General features: G+C 40.2%; 1 protein-coding gene across 1 annotated transcript in view; it reads right to left on the bottom strand.

Annotated features, from left to right (window-relative positions):
• PCSK2 (proprotein convertase subtilisin/kexin type 2) overlaps window positions 1-16,883 on the bottom strand; it is a 341,220-nt gene that overhangs the window by 90,926 nt on the left and 233,411 nt on the right. The window contains exon 6 of the mRNA XM_036750726.1: window positions 8,462-8,538. Coding sequence (XP_036606621.1) covers window positions 8,462-8,538 — 77 coding nt within the window. The remainder of the gene's footprint in view (window positions 1-8,461; window positions 8,539-16,883) is intronic.

The following is a 16,883-nucleotide window of genomic DNA, read 5'->3' as shown; positions in this document are numbered from 1 at the left end:
GGATCACATAGCTAGTAAGTATCTGAGACAGGATTTGAACTTAGGTATTCTGACTCCAGATCCAGAAGTCTATCCACTCTGCCAAAGAGTGGATAGAGATGAACACCTATATCACTTAGTAACATAATTTAACACTCAGTCACATAACTACTCTGTGCTTCAGCACTAATATATATAATTATATTATTCCATTGTTCTTAAATTGGTTCATGGGTAATAATTATGTTTTAGAATCACAGAATGTTAACTTTCAAAGGGACCTAGCAATCAGCTAGTCTAAGCCTTTCAGTTCATAAAGAAAGAGAAGCTGTGAGAAGCCCAGGGATTTATAAAGAGTCACGCAGTAGGCATGCAGGAGAACCAGGACCAGATATCAAGAGAGGAAGTCTCTTGACTCACAGGTCACGGTTCTTTCTGCTGTACCATAGACTCCTCCTTGACTATAAATTCTTCCAAGGTAGAGGTTGTATTTCCTGAAATGTCCAGAATTGTGCTGAGCATATATCAAGTGCTCAATAAATATGTTTTGATCGATCGTCCTTGATTCCTTTTTGCAAGAGAATGGCGGCTGGCTTCAGAGCTAGCAGTCAGTGTGATGGCCCACATTGATTCTCTCCTGAAAATCCCTAAGAAGCATACAGAGAAGTTGCATAGAAAGGAGTTCAGGACATCAAGAAAATATTCATTTTGTGGTAAGAGATTGACAGTTAAGGGAGGGAAACTTTCCCCCTTTCATTGCCTTGGAACAATCCCAAGAGTGATTCTCTCTCTATGTTTTTGAGATGCTGGGGTTGGGCCAGGATACTGGAGGAACTGAAGAGCACTGAATTAACTCTCTTTCCACACTCTCACAATACCAGCCAGGAATGTTGTGAGTGAAGAAATTATGGAGCAGATTTGGGTTTGAGCTAAATTTGCCCCTAGATGGATTGATTTGGGACCCAGCTGTGGGTCCTTTGGGTATGGAGGATATAAGGTTAGATCTAAGACTCTGGCAGGGAGCTCTTGAGACCCTAGAGAACTTTCTTGTTTTTATTTTCCTGTGAACTGCTTTTTAACCTTCTCGGGAACTGCTTTAACCTGAGGGCATATGAATATAGTTTTATTTAAAGGATGATTTATTTGAACCTTCAGGCTCTGAATGATCTATTGGACCAGATATGGAACATGGCACCTAATGAGTCAAACCAATCAAGTTGTGTGTTAGTCTTAGGGCAAGGTTATTTAATATTTAAAAAAATAACTGGTGGATTTAAAAGCATTCTCATTACACTATAGAGTACAGATTTGTATTTTATTTCTTAAGTTCCAAATACAATAAATAAAATTACAAAAAGAATCCTCAGAGGCCAGTTAGTCCAACTTCTATCCAAATAGGAATTGTCTCTCATGTTCTCTACTTGAAGACCTCTATTGAGTAGGAAGTCATTATGTCATGAGGCATTCCATTCTGCTTTTTGATACATCTAGTTGTTAGGAAGTTTTTCCTCACACAAATGCCTTTATCCATATAAATATCTAAAATCTGCTCTTTGTGACTTTCAACCTCTGCTCCTAGCTTTGCCTCCTGAAATCAAGCATGACAAGTCAAATCTTTCTTCTATGTCATAGCCTATCAAATACTTGAAGACATGTAACTATTGTATTTCCCCAAGTCTTCTCTAGACCAGACATTCCAGTTCCTTCAACCTTATGATCTGGTCTCCAGTCGCTTAACTATTTTGGACCCTGTTGTTTTGATATGCTCTATCTTAACAACGTCCTTTGTAAAATGAGGCTCTCAGGATCAAATACAATATTCCAGGTCTGACCAGATCAGTGTACATGGGACAATCACCTTCCACATTCTGGGGACTATGCTGATTGTAATGCAGTTTAAGATTATATTAATTTTTTGGTTTCCATGTCACACCATTGACTCATATTGAACTTATGGGTCACTAAGAATTCAGACATTCCCCCTCTTCCCCCCCAAAATAAGCTGCTCTCTAGCTATACCTTCTCTATTTTGTATTTATGTGTTTTTTGAACCTAAGTGAAAAACTTTGTATTGATTTCTATCTAATTTCATCTTAGCAAATTTGGTCCATATTACTACACTGTTGAGATATTTTCACATTTATGCTGTTCTCCACTGTGGGAGCTATACCTCCCAGTGTTGGTTTAGCTGCAAATTGGATAAGCAAGCCAATGGTACTTTGATCTAAATCACTGATAAAAAAGGAGTGGCAGACAATGACTTGGGAGGGATTGCTTACATCTGGGAATGCAGAAATAGAATTTAGAATCCAACGAACAAATAAGAAATGATAAATCTTGGACAATATTCAAAAGTGGTGTGACTAAAATAGTGAAACCTTTGCCATGTTGGTGGTAAAGTATAAGACTACCTTGTCTATCTTATGAGATCACAAGTGTAAAATCGATTTGAAAAGTTAAAAGTGCTCAATAGTGAATATTTGTTGTAATAGATGATCACATCTTATGCTGTGTTATAAAGTATGTAGTTTTTATGTTGGAGGAAGATAATACAGTTCTCTGTACATCCAAATCTGGTTAATTGCAAGCCATGTTATGATGAGGATGAATCACATAAAATAGGGACAAAGGTGGCATGAAGACCAAAAAAGACTTAGTAATTTTTAGAAACAAATATACCTGAGAAAGATGTATGGGCCAAAATGAACTACAAGTTGTGTGAGTCTGAGGTCTAACATGTTACAATAGTTATTTATAGATAACACATGGGGATGTATTCACAGGAGTCTGACAAACTGGAATTGGGAAGTAGGTTTTCTTCCTGTTAGCCTTATATCTTTAATAGATTCTTCTACATGAGTGCTGTCTGTCTTACAGTGTCAGACCCTAGGAAGTAGAATTCACATTTTATAAAATAACTCTGTCCAATGCTATGTGTGATAATCACTTAAGGGTTATTGATGATCATTCCAATGACAGTGGTGAGGCTTATACTTAGCATTAGCCCTAGTCCAGTGGCCCAGAGCCTAGGACTGAACTTAGTACAGAGTGGGCATTTCCGTGCTTTGTTAAATCGAACTTGTCACCTCAGATCAATTAGAGAACACTGGCTAAGTTCCTATCATGTGCCGGGCACTGTGCTGGGAACTGGCTATAGAGAGACAGAAATGAAAGCCTCTGCCCTTCAAGGGGCTTACATTCTACTAGAGAGATAGAACATATACACATACGAATACATATATATATATATACAAATATGTGTATGTATATATGTATAATATGTGTATATATATGTATATGTGTATATATATATATAATGTTATTCATTGTTTATAGATAACACATGGGGATGTATTCACAGGAGTCTGACATTGTTATTCAATGTTATTCAGTTGTTTCAGTCATGTCTGACTCTTTGTGACACCATTTGAGGTTTTCTTGGCAAAGATACTGGAATGGTTTGCCATTTTCTTCTCTAGCTTATTTGAGAGATGAGGAAACTGAGGCAAACAGGGTTAAATGACTCACCTAGAGTCACACATTTAGTAAACGTCAGACACCAGATCTGAGCTCAGGAAGATGAGTCTTCTTGACTCCAGGCCTGGCATTCTATTGCACCACCTAGTTGCTCCGTGTATGTGTGTATATGTATGTGTGTGTACATACATATATGTACATATACAATATAGGTACACACAGATATCTGAACACATATATGCATATAGATACATACATACTACATGTACACACATATATACACAATTTAAGTTCAAGCATACATATACATATACACACTATACACACACACATACACGTATATACAGTATAAGCTCAAAGTCATTTTAGAAGCTGGTGAATGATAACCACTGGGGGAATCAAGAAAGCCTCATGATAGAAAGTTGTGCTTGAGTAAAGCTTTGAAAGGAGGTAGGGATTCCAAGGGTGAGGGATTCTACGTGAGTAGAGAGTAGGGGATAAATATGAGAGAGGCTGGGGAGACAGAACTGACAGTGTTAGGCAAGATGGCACCAAGGTTGAATACTTGAGGGACTAGAAGGATGGTGGAGCCCTCTATAGAAATAGAGAAGGTAGGAAGGTGGCTTTAAAGGCAAGGTTGAGTGCCATGTTTTGTTTGAGATACCTAGGGGACATCCAGCAGGTAATGAGACTGACTCTCAGGAGAGAAAGGAGGGCTGGATAACCTTGTTACCTAGAAATGCGAGCCATAGAATTGTACATAAGGATGCCTATAGGCCACATATTGACTTAGAAAACCACACACACACACACACACACACACACACACACATGAAATTTTGTTAGATATTTCTGAATTACATTTTAATCTGGTTCAAGCCACACTCAGGAGTGCTGTGGGCCTTGTGTTTGACACCACTGACTTATAGGATCCTGGATTTGGCATTTAAAGCTCTGCACAACCTGGCCTTTCTCTACCTTTCCCACCTTCTTACACTTTATTCCACTCTGTGATCTAGCCATGCTGGCCAACTTCCTGTTCCCTTCACATGTGGCTCCATCTCCTGTCTCTATCACATCACAATGACTGTCCTGAATGCTTGGAATGCTCTCCCTCTTCACCCTCCATCTCTTTGAATGCCTAGTTTCCTTTAAGAATTGGCTCAATGGCTGAACAAGTTGTGGTATATGATTGTGATGAAATACTACCGTGCTGTAATAAATGATGAACTCAATGATCTTAGAAAAACATGGAAAGACTTGCAGGAAATAATGAAGAGCAAAATGAGCAGAACCAAGGAACTATCGTATACAGTAACAGCAATATTGTGTTAAGAATGACTTTGAGTGAATAAGTTGTTTCGTCTGTTATAAACACCCAAATTAACTATGAAGGACATATGAAGAAAGACACTATCTGCACCCAGAGACAGGACTGATAAATAGAAGTGTGTATAGAATAATTTTACATATATCTTTATCTGTATCTGTATCTGTACCTATATCTATATCTATATCTATATCTATATCTATATCTATTTGTGTCTGATGGTAGCCATCTCTAGGATGAGGGAAGGGAGGGTAGGAAAAAAAAGAAACAATGTACATGATAATTTGGTTGTATATTTGAAAGGAATAGCAAGTTGTGCATAATAGATTTGCAGTTTCATGTGCAATCATCTTTTTTGTTGTACTATGTTATGGGAATGCTTGCTTTATTCCACAAATTAAAGACAAAATTAAAATGAGACAAAACAATCAGCTCAAATTTGATCTTCTGGAGGAGATCTTTTCTGGTCTCCCCTCCTCCCCACCAGCTGCTGGAGCTTTTCTCCTCTGAGGTTGCCTTCTATCTAGTCTGTATGTATCTTGTATAGAACTACATGTTTACATCTGTCTCCTGAATTAGAATTTAAGTTCTTTGAGGGTAAGAGTTATTTTGGCCTTTCTTTGAGTCCCCAGTACTTAGCACAGTGCCCAGCACATGATAAGCAGTTACTACATGCTTGTTGACTGACTGGATGTGTAGATTTGGGAGTCATCTGCATGGAGATATTAACTGATCCCAAGGGGATTGATGAGAAATGGGTACTTATTGGAGCTTTGAACTTCAATTAAACTCAAACTTTGAGTTAATTTTATCCTTTTGAGTTTATTAAACTTAAAATGCAAATTTCCACTTTTACTTTCTTGATTTTTTAGAGCACCATTTGAATATGTTCTCTCAGAAAGATTTAGTTGAATGGGTTTTAGATGGGGGATTGGGGAAGATGGATGAGTCAGAATTTCATATTTCTACTTTTTTGAGGGTCTCAATTCATAAAACAAACTTTTTTTGTTGGAATATGTATTAGTGCCTAGTACTACACTGGTGAACACCCATATATTTTTTAATAAAGTGCAAAGCATCCTGGGATAGTATCTTTGTCCATAATCTGGATCAATGCCTGGCTTTGTATGTAAGTGGGATCATAATTATGCTGGATGGTCAGTGCAGTTATGGCATGTGGGGGGTTATTCAATTCAGTTTCTTTTTTGTCCTTATTTTCTATCCCACTCTCCAACTTTAAACATTATCTACCACCTTCAGTGGGCATCTAAGGTGGCAGAGTGGATGAAGTGCTGGCCTAGAGTCAGGAGCACTTATCTTTCAGAGTTTAAATCTGGCCTTAGACACTTACTAGCTATGTGTCCCTGGGTGAGTCACTTAACCCTATTTGCCTCAATTTCCTCATGTATAAAATGAGCTAGAGAAGGAAACGTCAAACCACTCCAGAATCTCTGCCAAGAAAACCCCAAATGGGGTCACCAAGAGTTGGACATGACTGAAAAACAAAGACTAAACCACCTTTAACGATGTTGGTTTGGGAATCTTAATTACAGAAGACAATAGTTGAAAATCACACAGCTTTTGAAGCATTTTTCATGCATTATCCCATTTAAGCCTCACCACAAATAGTACACATATTTTTATCCTTAGTTTAGGGATGAGAAAACAGAAATTTAAAGAAGTAGCCTTGCCCAAGACCATGTAGTAGCATAAGTGGAAGGACTGAGATGTGAAGACAGATCCTCTATGAGGACAGCACTCTTAGTGTAGTGTATGCTGATGGTAGATGAAAGGTGCTATGGCAAAATGGAAACTCATGAAATCCCAGAATATTTGAGTTTGATAGAACCTCAGAGGTGCATGAATTTCCTCTAAAATATCTCCTACAAATGATTAGTTAATGTCTACTTGAATACCTCCAATGATAGGGAACCTACTATCTTATAAAATACTCATTTATATTACAATTGCTGATAAGATATACTTTTTCAAAATAGTTAATTTATCCTTGAATGGTTGTAAGATTATCTCAAAGATGTTAGTAGCATTAAGTTTTGAATTTCTAATTCAGGGAAGGACTACAGAATGTTTGCAAATTGCTGTATCTTGTGGCTGAGCAAGTTATACATATTTTTGTATTTTTCTCACGTGAAACCACTGAAACAAGATATCCATGTGAAAAAGAAAAAAAACTTTCTAAGTGGTATCTGTGTGTTCATTCAGTAAAATGACAGTTCTGAGCCCTGTCCCAACTGCAGCTTCTGGTCATACCAAGCCATGTGGTTGATAGCTATAGTGGCATCATTATGCCAACTGTTAGATACTTCTAGGTCTCTGCCAGTCACAGACAGGCTGCATAAAGATGCAAATATTTGAAAAAAGACAAATCATTTTAAAAGTTATATCTGGGATTCAAAATACATGGCTATTGTCCCAGCGTCTATTTACATGGGTAGTAAGAAACACAATGCAATATAGTTCTGGGAAGCAGTTTCTCCAGTCCCAAATAAACATTTATTAAGTGCTTATCATTTGCTTAGCCACTGTGTTGGGCGCAAGGAATATAAAAAAATAGTCTTCCCTCAAGGAGCTTACGTTCTTTTTTTTTGGAAGAGAATAAAACATGTAAACACATAAATATAGGGATTGGACATGTGATTTCATTAAAATGGGGAAGTTCCAGGTAAAGCAATTCCTTTGCATGTTAGCACCTTCTCTGCAATCTTAGAGATTTATCTAGAATTTGGGAGGTTAAGAGACTTGCCCAGTGTGACACATTTAGTATATATTGGAGGACTTGAACCCAGGTTCTCCCATTTTTTGAGGCCAGCTTTCTATCTCTTCTACCATGCTGCTTCTCAGATAGGTATACACATGATACTTTGAAGACGAATTAGAGAACACTAACACCTGGGGGTGAGGGACAGTCCAGAAAAGCTTCCCATAGGAAGGGGCACAAGATCTGAGTCTTGAAGGACGTCAGAGAATTCTAAGATGCAGAGGTGAGGAAGGAGCCCATTCCAAGTATGGGGAATAGCCAGTGTCTTAGAGAGATACCACATTCAAAGAACAATAAGTAGGATCATGGGCTATAGCTTGGAGAGAACTCAGGGACCATCCAGTTCTGGCCCCCTTTCCCCTCTGATCATTTTACAGATTGGGAAACTGAGACCCAGGGAAAGTATTTGCCTAAAGTCACGTGGAGATGAGAGATGAGATTTGAAACCAGACCCTCTGACCCCAGAGCCAGTGTTCCCCCACCCCCTCCCCCTCATACTACCCTAGGCTAGTTTTGTTTTTTTCTCTATCTCATTGTAAGGCTGCAGTCAATTGGGATCCTCTCATAGGGGGCAGGGAGGGGATTTCCTAGAGCTTCTAACCTCCCTAGACATTTTCTTTTGCCTTCAGTTGCCCAAAGTGACATATAATTCCTATGTCATAACTCAATAGACTGGAATGATGGAAACATATTCTTTAACGATATGCAGTCTTCAAATAAAATCAATTTGATGGCCACAACCCCCAATCTCCCAATGATTTAGAGAGTTGCTGCTGTTCAGAAAGAAAGTACACAACTCAGTTAAAGATGGAGGGTACTTTGTCAGTATCAGCTAAGCCTTCTAATCTCCTGAAAACCTAAGGTGAAGGAAGGGGAGCCAACAGTGCCCAGTTTACCTGTTAAACCAGTCATCTGTGTAGCGAGGGTAAGGATAAGGGTCATTGCTGCTGAAGTCATAGCTCGCTTCCGCATTCTGAAAAACACAAGGGATCTCGCTGGGTCAATAGGAAAACAGAGGCACAGGAAACAGAAAATGCTACAAAGGGTAGGCTTTCCATGTTGATAAATCTCTCCTTAAGTCATCTGGTAACAGACTTTTGCTCAGAAATAGCCCTGAGCAAGATGGTGAAGGAAGGAGGTAAGGTTTGTCCTCCTGGTTTCTGCCCATTTCCTACCTCCCATTTCTGCCCATATTTCCTCTGCCCTGAGTAGGCTTATAGGTTTTGGATCTTTGAATTGGACCTTAGAGATGATTAGTTTAACAGGTCAGAAAACTGGAGGCCTCATAGGAGTGCAGTGAACTGACCAAGGTCACATTGGTAGCTAGTGTCAGAGCAAGGGTAGCAACCCGTACCATTCTGCCCAAGACACAGCAAACTGCCCTAGGCTTTTGAGATAGTAGTAAATTGATGTGTTGTGTCTTGTTGCCCTTTGGGAGTACTTAGATTTAAAAAGAAGAGAAGGCAGTCTTTAATACAAAGGATGATTCACTAATGGAATTCTTACCTAAGACCAATGACGTCCCTGCCAGGTCTAGACCTAGAATCCAGTGTAGAAGACTTGTCTGTTCCTTCCCTGTTTTTGCCTACACTTAGTATAAGTTGTTCAGGACTTGACAACATATACCATTATCACAGAACTGTGAGCTAACTTAGCTACCTTAAAGACCCAGGATTGAAGACTAGGAAGAATCTATTCCCCTCCTCCTTCCCAATTTCACTGTATGGCCACCTCTGATGGCAGGAGTCTCAGAAGTCATTTAATTCATACACGACCAAGAACTCCTTGCACCAAATATCTCTGGGTTCACCAGCTATATGATGGTAGGTAAATTACTGAAACTCTCCCTGCCTAAGTTTCCTTCTTTGAAAAATGACTGAACAACAAAAAAATAGTGGGTAGAGTACTAGAGTCAGGACGACCTGAGAGTTTAAATCCATCCTCAGTCACTTCCTAGCTGTGTGACCTTAGGCAAGTCACTTAATCTGTTTGCCTCAGTGTCTTCCTCTGTAAAATAGGTATAATCATAGCACCTACCACCCAGGGTTGTTGTGAGGATCAAATAAGAAAACAATCATAAAGCACTTAACACAGTGCTTGGCACATAGTAAGCACTAGATGTTACTTATTTATTGTTATAGTACTCTCTACCCTATGGACTCAGCTTCTCATGGACTCGTTCTTCCCAGAGCTTTCAATTTAAGGAGGAAGCCCAGGCCCAAGGTGTCCTTGTCTCTCTCCAGGTGGCACTGATGATTTTCTTTGCCATTCCCTAATAGTAAATTTTCTCCCTAATAGTAAACAGTAAATTCTTTCCCTAACAGTAAATAATTCTCTCCCTCCTCCCCCTCATGCCCCCTTTGCAGCTTCATTTTATGTGTCGTCTTCCTCCATTAGAATGTAGACTCTTTGAAGGCAGGGACCATCTTTCTTCCTCTATTTGTATTATCACAGTGACTGGTTCGTAGTAAGAGCTTGACTGACCACTATGAGTCAGGTGCTCTGTACTAAATAAATCTTAAAAGAAGAGAAGGCAGTCTTTAATACAAAGGATGATTCACTAATGGAATTCTTACCTAAGACCAATGAGGTCCCTGCCAACTCTAGACCTAGAATCCAATGTAGAAGACTTGTCTGTTGCTTCCTTGTTTTTGCTTATACTTAGATACCTTAAAGACCCAGGATTGAAGACTGGGAAGAATCTATGCCCCTCCTCCCTCCCAGTTTCACTGTACGGCCACCTCTGATGGCCTAAATACAAAACACATATTTAAGGAGCCTGAGAGGCAGGCAGAGCATTAGCAACTGGGGGATCAGAATTAGCCTTGCGTAGCTACTAGCTCTGTTTCCCTGGGCAAGTCACTTAACCCTGTCTGCCTCAGTTTCCTCATCTGCAAAATGAGCTGGAGAAGGAAATGGCAAACCACTCCACTATCTCTGCCAAGAAAACCCCAAATAGGGACACAAAGAGTTGGATATGACTGAAAATGACTGAACGTACGCATACATACAGCAAGAGGGCATTGCAAAGGAATGAAAATGTGAGCTGGAATGGTATAATTGAGGCACCATATATAGGCCAGTTTGGTGGAGCCATCCATAGTGGGGATTGCTTTAAATGCCAAACAGAAAGTATTTGTATTTTATTCTATAGGCAAGAGGGCAAAATGGTTACACATGTGCTTCAGTAATATCAGTTTAGAAGCCAGGTGGAAGATGGATTGGAAAGGGCAGAGACTGGATGTGGGAGATCACTTAGGAGATTATTACAATAATCCCAGTGAGAAGTCATGAGGACCTGAATTAGAGTGGTGGCTGTGTGCTGGTAAATATTTAACAGCTGACTCTCTGAAATGGCACAGCACACTTTTATGTTTAATATGCATGATTAACATTTTCTCCATCACTTTGTAAAGTCCAGACAGTTGATAAAATAATAAATCAAGTTTGGATTCATAGTGTTTCCCTATTTCTGAGGTGTAAATGCTCACAATGAAAATTTAACAATCAGCTTTTGGCCAGCTAGGATATTGTAGGGTAAAGGACAGAGCAAGAGGGAAGAATTGAGGATGATTGGTATTATAAAACCTGAGGGATTGGAAAAATGGCAATGGATTGAATAGAAATAGGGAAATTAGGAATAGTTGGGGGTTAAGAATCTTATCCTGTGATGCCGCTAGACTTTAGATGGCACAGTGGATAGAGTATTGGGTTTGGAGTTGGGAAGACTTGAATTCAAGTCCTGCCTTGGATACTTTGCTAGCTGTGTGACCTTAATTATGTTGCTTGACCTCTTTCAGTCTCTGTTTCCTTATTTGTTCACGGGGGATAATAATAGCACCTCATGCACAGGGTTGTTGTGAAGATCGGTTGATTTGAGGCACTTTCCAGACCTTAAAGTGCTATATAAATGCTAGCTGTTATCATTACTCCATATCCTTTAATAAACACTCTCTCCTGACTTCACCTATGGGCCATCAAAACATGAACAAAGTTGCCTGGAAATTGAGTCAGACCTTTCACAGTGCATATTTAAAACCAAATATCACATCGATGACCAAGTTAGCAAAGATATCACCATCAACTCCAGTGATTTTCAGAGATCTGAAAGGGTTAACAGCATTTGTCAGACCATCTTTTCCAAGTTCATCTGTGTGAATTAATGACAAGGTTTTCCATGATGGACCATACTGCTTCATTGTAAGCAAGTGGATCTTCTTTACTTTGTTTTGGACACGCGATTTCATTGATGTAGGAAGTTCCTCATGAGGAAGCTCTCTCTACCAATACAGATCAGCTACTAGTCTGTAAGCTTCCAGGCTTGGAGGGTTTCCTGGGCTCCCAAGAGGATAAGGGACTTCCCCTTACAGCCACTATTTCTGGTGTCAGAGGTCAGACTCAAACAGAGGTTACCTTGACTCTCAGACCAAATCTCTAGCCATTATAGTATGCTGCTTCTCAAGCAAGCTGATAGTCACTGATAACTGATGTGGTTCTGATTCCACCTCTTCCCCCTGGCCCCTACTACCAATCTTATGAGGTTGTTCTGAGGCTCAAATGAGATGCTATATATGATGCACCTGCAGATATTAGATCACCACATGGCTAGGTGGTACAGTGGATAGCGCACTGGACCTAAAGTCCGGAAGACCTCAGCCCAAATCCTGCCTTGGATACTTTACCGGGTGCGTGACCTTAGGCAAGTCACTTAACCTCTGTTTCCTCATCTGTAAGATGGGGACAAAAATAACAGCACTTACCTCCCAGGGTTGTTGTGAGGATAAAATGAGATGATATTTGTAAAGTGATTGGCAAACCTCAAAGCACTACGTAAATGCTAATATTATTTCTTTTTCTCTTAGAAACCTTTCACCTTAGAGTTTGAGCCCTATTTACCCACAGTTTCTGCTTTCCTTTCCCTAGCACAAAATCTCTCAGTGCAGATTTTCCAGGAAAATATTGGATTTCCCAGAAAAGAATGTGTTTTTATATTTAGCCCCGAGAAGTTTATGGGAATTGTGGCACTCTGTTACTAGACCCTTTCTTTTTCATCTTATAGTCCTAATAAGATGCAGGGGGTTTGAGAAACACTTCCCTTTCCTCCAGATTCCTCTCGTTGTTCCATAATTGGCAATTTTATGGCAGTTAACTGACATCCCCAAATTATGTATTTGTTGTAGGACAAAGAGCTGTCAATTACAAATAGAGAAGTGGGATTGTCCACTAATGAAATACTAATTTGTTAAAAAAAAAGGTTCCTTGGAGGAGTGACTACACTGAAATCTCTCTTCTGGAGTTGCCCTGGTTCATCTTGGGTTGACCTTGGTAGGTCTTCAAGATACTGGGAGCATTTCATTTCTGGCTTTTGAGCTGCCATGTTCCAGCCTAGAGTGGGCACTTGTGGCAATTGTGTAGACTATCCTTCACTGTAGAGGAAGATGAACATGTAAAAAAAATCATGGAGAGTCTAGAGCCATGGTCTCACGGTGGCCCTGACCTGGACTGTAGCGTGAGCTCTCTGGTTATTTCAGCCTTCTTCCCAGTTGGGCATGTAGAATTTTAAAGTTAGAATGGATCTTAAAAACCATCTAGTACAAAACTCCAATTTTAAAGGAGAGGAAACTAAAGTGAAGTTACTTGACTAAGGTCATACAATTAGTTCCAGAGTTAAGACTCTGAATACTAATTACAATGTCTAAATTGATTGGGTGGTGATATTCACTGAGCCAAAACCAAAGCTCTAAGAATTTTTGTTTCAAGGGCAGGTGTCTTAAACTGTGCTGGGAGCAGTGCCCCTTTAACTGAGGTAGAGGTGGTGTTGGGCAGGAGTCAGAGATGACTCCAGGACAGCAGCATAAAGCCATTGCTGGGAAGGCTGCCTCATAGGAGGGGGAAGGAAGAGGGAACTGGGTGGAGCTGGAAGGAGCTAACCTCAGCCTGCCATCTGGTAGTTTCCCATTTTAACTAATTATTCTTGCTAACAAGGCGGGAAGCTCTGTTTCTTTGTTGCTGACAAAGTACACACAGTTAATGCCTTGGTTCCAAGCCCTGGTTGCCTTGCTTGAGTTACAACTCTGTGCAAACTGATCATTTGCCTAAGAGATCTTTGTCATGATTTCTTTCCACAGCTGCCGAAATGATTTTTCTAAAATGTAGATTGATCATATAACCCCCTACTCTAGAAACTCTAGTAGCTGCCTAGTATTTCTAGCATCAAATACGAAGTTCTCTGTTTGGCATTTAAAGCTCTTTACAACTCCACTCCTCGCTGTCTTTCCAGTCTTCTTACAACTCACTCACTTGCTCACATACGAGTTTCAGCCATACTGGTCTAGTTGTTGCTTCTTGCCTTTGCACTGGCTGTTTCCTGTATCTGGAATGTACTCCCTCTTCTCCTTTTCCTCCTCTGGTTCTCTTCAAGACCTAATTCAAACACTACCTAATTGAGTTCTTTTTTTGTTTCTTTGTTTCTCTTTCTCCCTCCCTCCTTCTTTCCTTTCCCTTCCCTTCCTTTTTTCCTTCCTTCCTTTTTTCCTTCCTTCCTTCCTTTTTTCCTTCCTTCCTTTTTTCCTTTCTTCCTTTTTCCTTCCTTCCTTTTTCCTTCCTTCCTTCCTTCCTTCCTTTCTTCCTTCCTGCCGTCCTTCCTGCCTTCCTTCCTTCCTTCCTTCCTTCCTTCCGTCCTTCCTTCCTTCCTTCCTTCTTTCCTTTCTTCTTCCTTTGCTCCCTCCCTTGTGCCCTCCCTCTCTCCTTTTCTTCCTAGTTTGGGGACAAATGCTTTATTTTTTTGGTTACATTTTAAGTTCCGAACTGTCTCTCTCCCTCTCTTTCCACCCTATACTAGAAAAGGCCACCATTTGACAAACACATGCATGCACATGTGTGTATCTATACGTCTACAATGCATATATGTATATGTGTATATAAACAAACCTGTGTATATGTACGTGTGCATGTGCATACACATATGCATGCATATATACATACACACATACATACACACATACATACATATAATTTTCTGACCCCACCCTAATTCTGCCGCTGCTGGGGCACTTCCTCCCCAAACTACTTCATATTTATTTTGCATGTGTTCTATATATAAGCATCTGTGTCCATGTGGTCTCCTTGATTAGGGTGTAAGCTTCTTGCGGGCAGGGCCTATTTCACTTTTCTTAGCACAGTGACTCACTCACAGTAAATAAATGCTATAATAAATGCTAGTTGGTTGATTGATGATGAATACCAAAAGGCTGGTGATGGCTCAGTAGGGAAGAACAATGAACACAGTTTCACTGGGATTCTGTACTTATATGGTCCAAGCTAATCATGTTTGTTTTAATATAAGCATCTTGACTTTAGTGAAGACCTTGTTGCCCAAGGGTTTGAACTTGAGTGTTTAAACAAGTATGTTTGAATTTGACGCCTCAGGAATGTTTTTGGGGAAAAGATGGCATCCCAAACAATTGAATTTTTGGCTAATTTAGGGTTAACCTGAAAACACTTTTCAACCCTTGTTGAATATGCATTAGTCCACTTTTCTGCCCAAGTCCTGTATATATCCGGAGCATAATTTAACCTCTCTTTGATTCAGGATCTTGCAGCTCCTGAGGGTAATCATTAGGAGCATGAATTATCACTGTACCGTGATGGAGAATTACCAATGTACCATGATGAGATGAATCTCCACTGACCCCAGGAGAGCCCTTGTGAGTTGCTTTGGGGAATAAATCCCTGATGTCAGCTTATTTTCTCATAAAAGTGGGTTGTAGAAAAAAGGGGGCATTTAAGGGTTCTGCCTTGTTGAGGTCTACATATTACAAGGCAGAGTCAGAGGTCAAGACAAGATTAGACTCTGGATGGAAGACAGAAGCTCATAGCTAAAGGTCAGGCAGTTGGATAATGCTCCAGAGAAGGAGGAATGGCCTGTATCTTGCCCTAAGCTAAAGAAAGACCAAGGGATGGAAATGCTGTGTGAAAATCTGAACTGCTGTGTTTAAGGAGCATTTAAGTAATTCGACGATTGTTTTCTTAAGTGCCTACTAGGTGGCATAATGAAGACAGTGCTGGACCTAGAGTCAGGAGGACCTGAGTTCAAATTTAGCCTTCGACACATAGTAGCTATGTGACTTTGGGCAAGTCACTTAACCTCTACCTCCCATGGTTGTTGTGAGGATAAAAATACAAACATTAAAGTGTTGTATAAAAGCTAGCTGTTGTTATTATTACTTTGTATTTATTCTCTCTACCTCCCCCCCTCCCTCTCCCCCTCTCTCTCTCCTTCTCCCTCTCTCCATCTCTCCCTCCCTCTCTCTCTCCCTCTCCCTCCCTCTCTCTCTCTCTCTCTCTCTCTCTCTCTCTCTCTCTCTCTCTCTCTCTCTTTCCTCATATGTATCATTGTCTTCATTATTAGAATCTAAGATCCTTGCCAGTAGGAAATGTTTCATTCATTGTATTTATAGCTGCAGTGCCTAGCACAGTGCCTGGCACAATTGATAACATACAATATTAGATGCTAGGAATACAAAAGACAAAAACAGAACAATTCTTTCTTTCAAAGAGCTTACATTCTACTGGGGGTGGGGTGGGGGTGTTGGTGTTGGTTACAGTGTGTATAAGGAAGTAATTTCAGGAGACAGAGAACCCTAAAACTTAGAGGAGAAAAGAGGAAAGGGTCTTTATAGGAGATGGCACCTGAACTAAGCCTTAAACTTTTTGCTAGGTTTTATACAAAGCAGAGATGAGGAGGAAGTCTATCCCATGAGGGAGAGGAGGGGGAAGAGGAGGAGGAGGAGGAGAGAGACAGAGAGACAGAGACAGAGAGAGTTGATTGTGTTTGATGAAGAACAAGGGGGCCACTTTGCTGTGATCAAAACCACAAAAAACACAAAAGGTACTTTAGTGAATGCTATCTCTAGCCTCATCCTGGAAACTGGAGATTAGATTTGAATTCTCAAAACACTGCAGCTGTCATACATAATGCTTTCCTTTTAAAGGAGAGAAATATGTTATACATTTGGGGGGTTAAAATAGGGTGAATCATCAGCTTCGGCATTATTTCCTGGCCCATCATTGGACACCAAAAGTAAATCTGTCTTGTTGGGTTTTTGTTTGCCATGTAGGACTTGCCCAAAGCAAAAGGTGCTACCTTTCCACTGCCCGTTTTCCTGCTCCTCTCCGCTCTCTTAGTCCCCTGACATCTAAGACACCATAAAGCAGACAGGTGGCACAGCAAATAGTGGTAGCCTTGGAGTCATGTAGACTTGAATTCAAATCCCCTCCTGTCCCCCCCATTATCTTTGTAACTCTGGGCAAGTCATT

Source organism: Trichosurus vulpecula, chromosome 3 (assembly GCF_011100635.1).
Source record: "Trichosurus vulpecula isolate mTriVul1 chromosome 3, mTriVul1.pri, whole genome shotgun sequence".
Lineage (NCBI taxonomy): Eukaryota > Metazoa > Chordata > Mammalia > Diprotodontia > Phalangeridae > Trichosurus > Trichosurus vulpecula.
The sequence above is the reverse complement of the archived record's forward strand: the minus strand, read 5'-3'. Positions and strand labels throughout refer to the sequence as shown.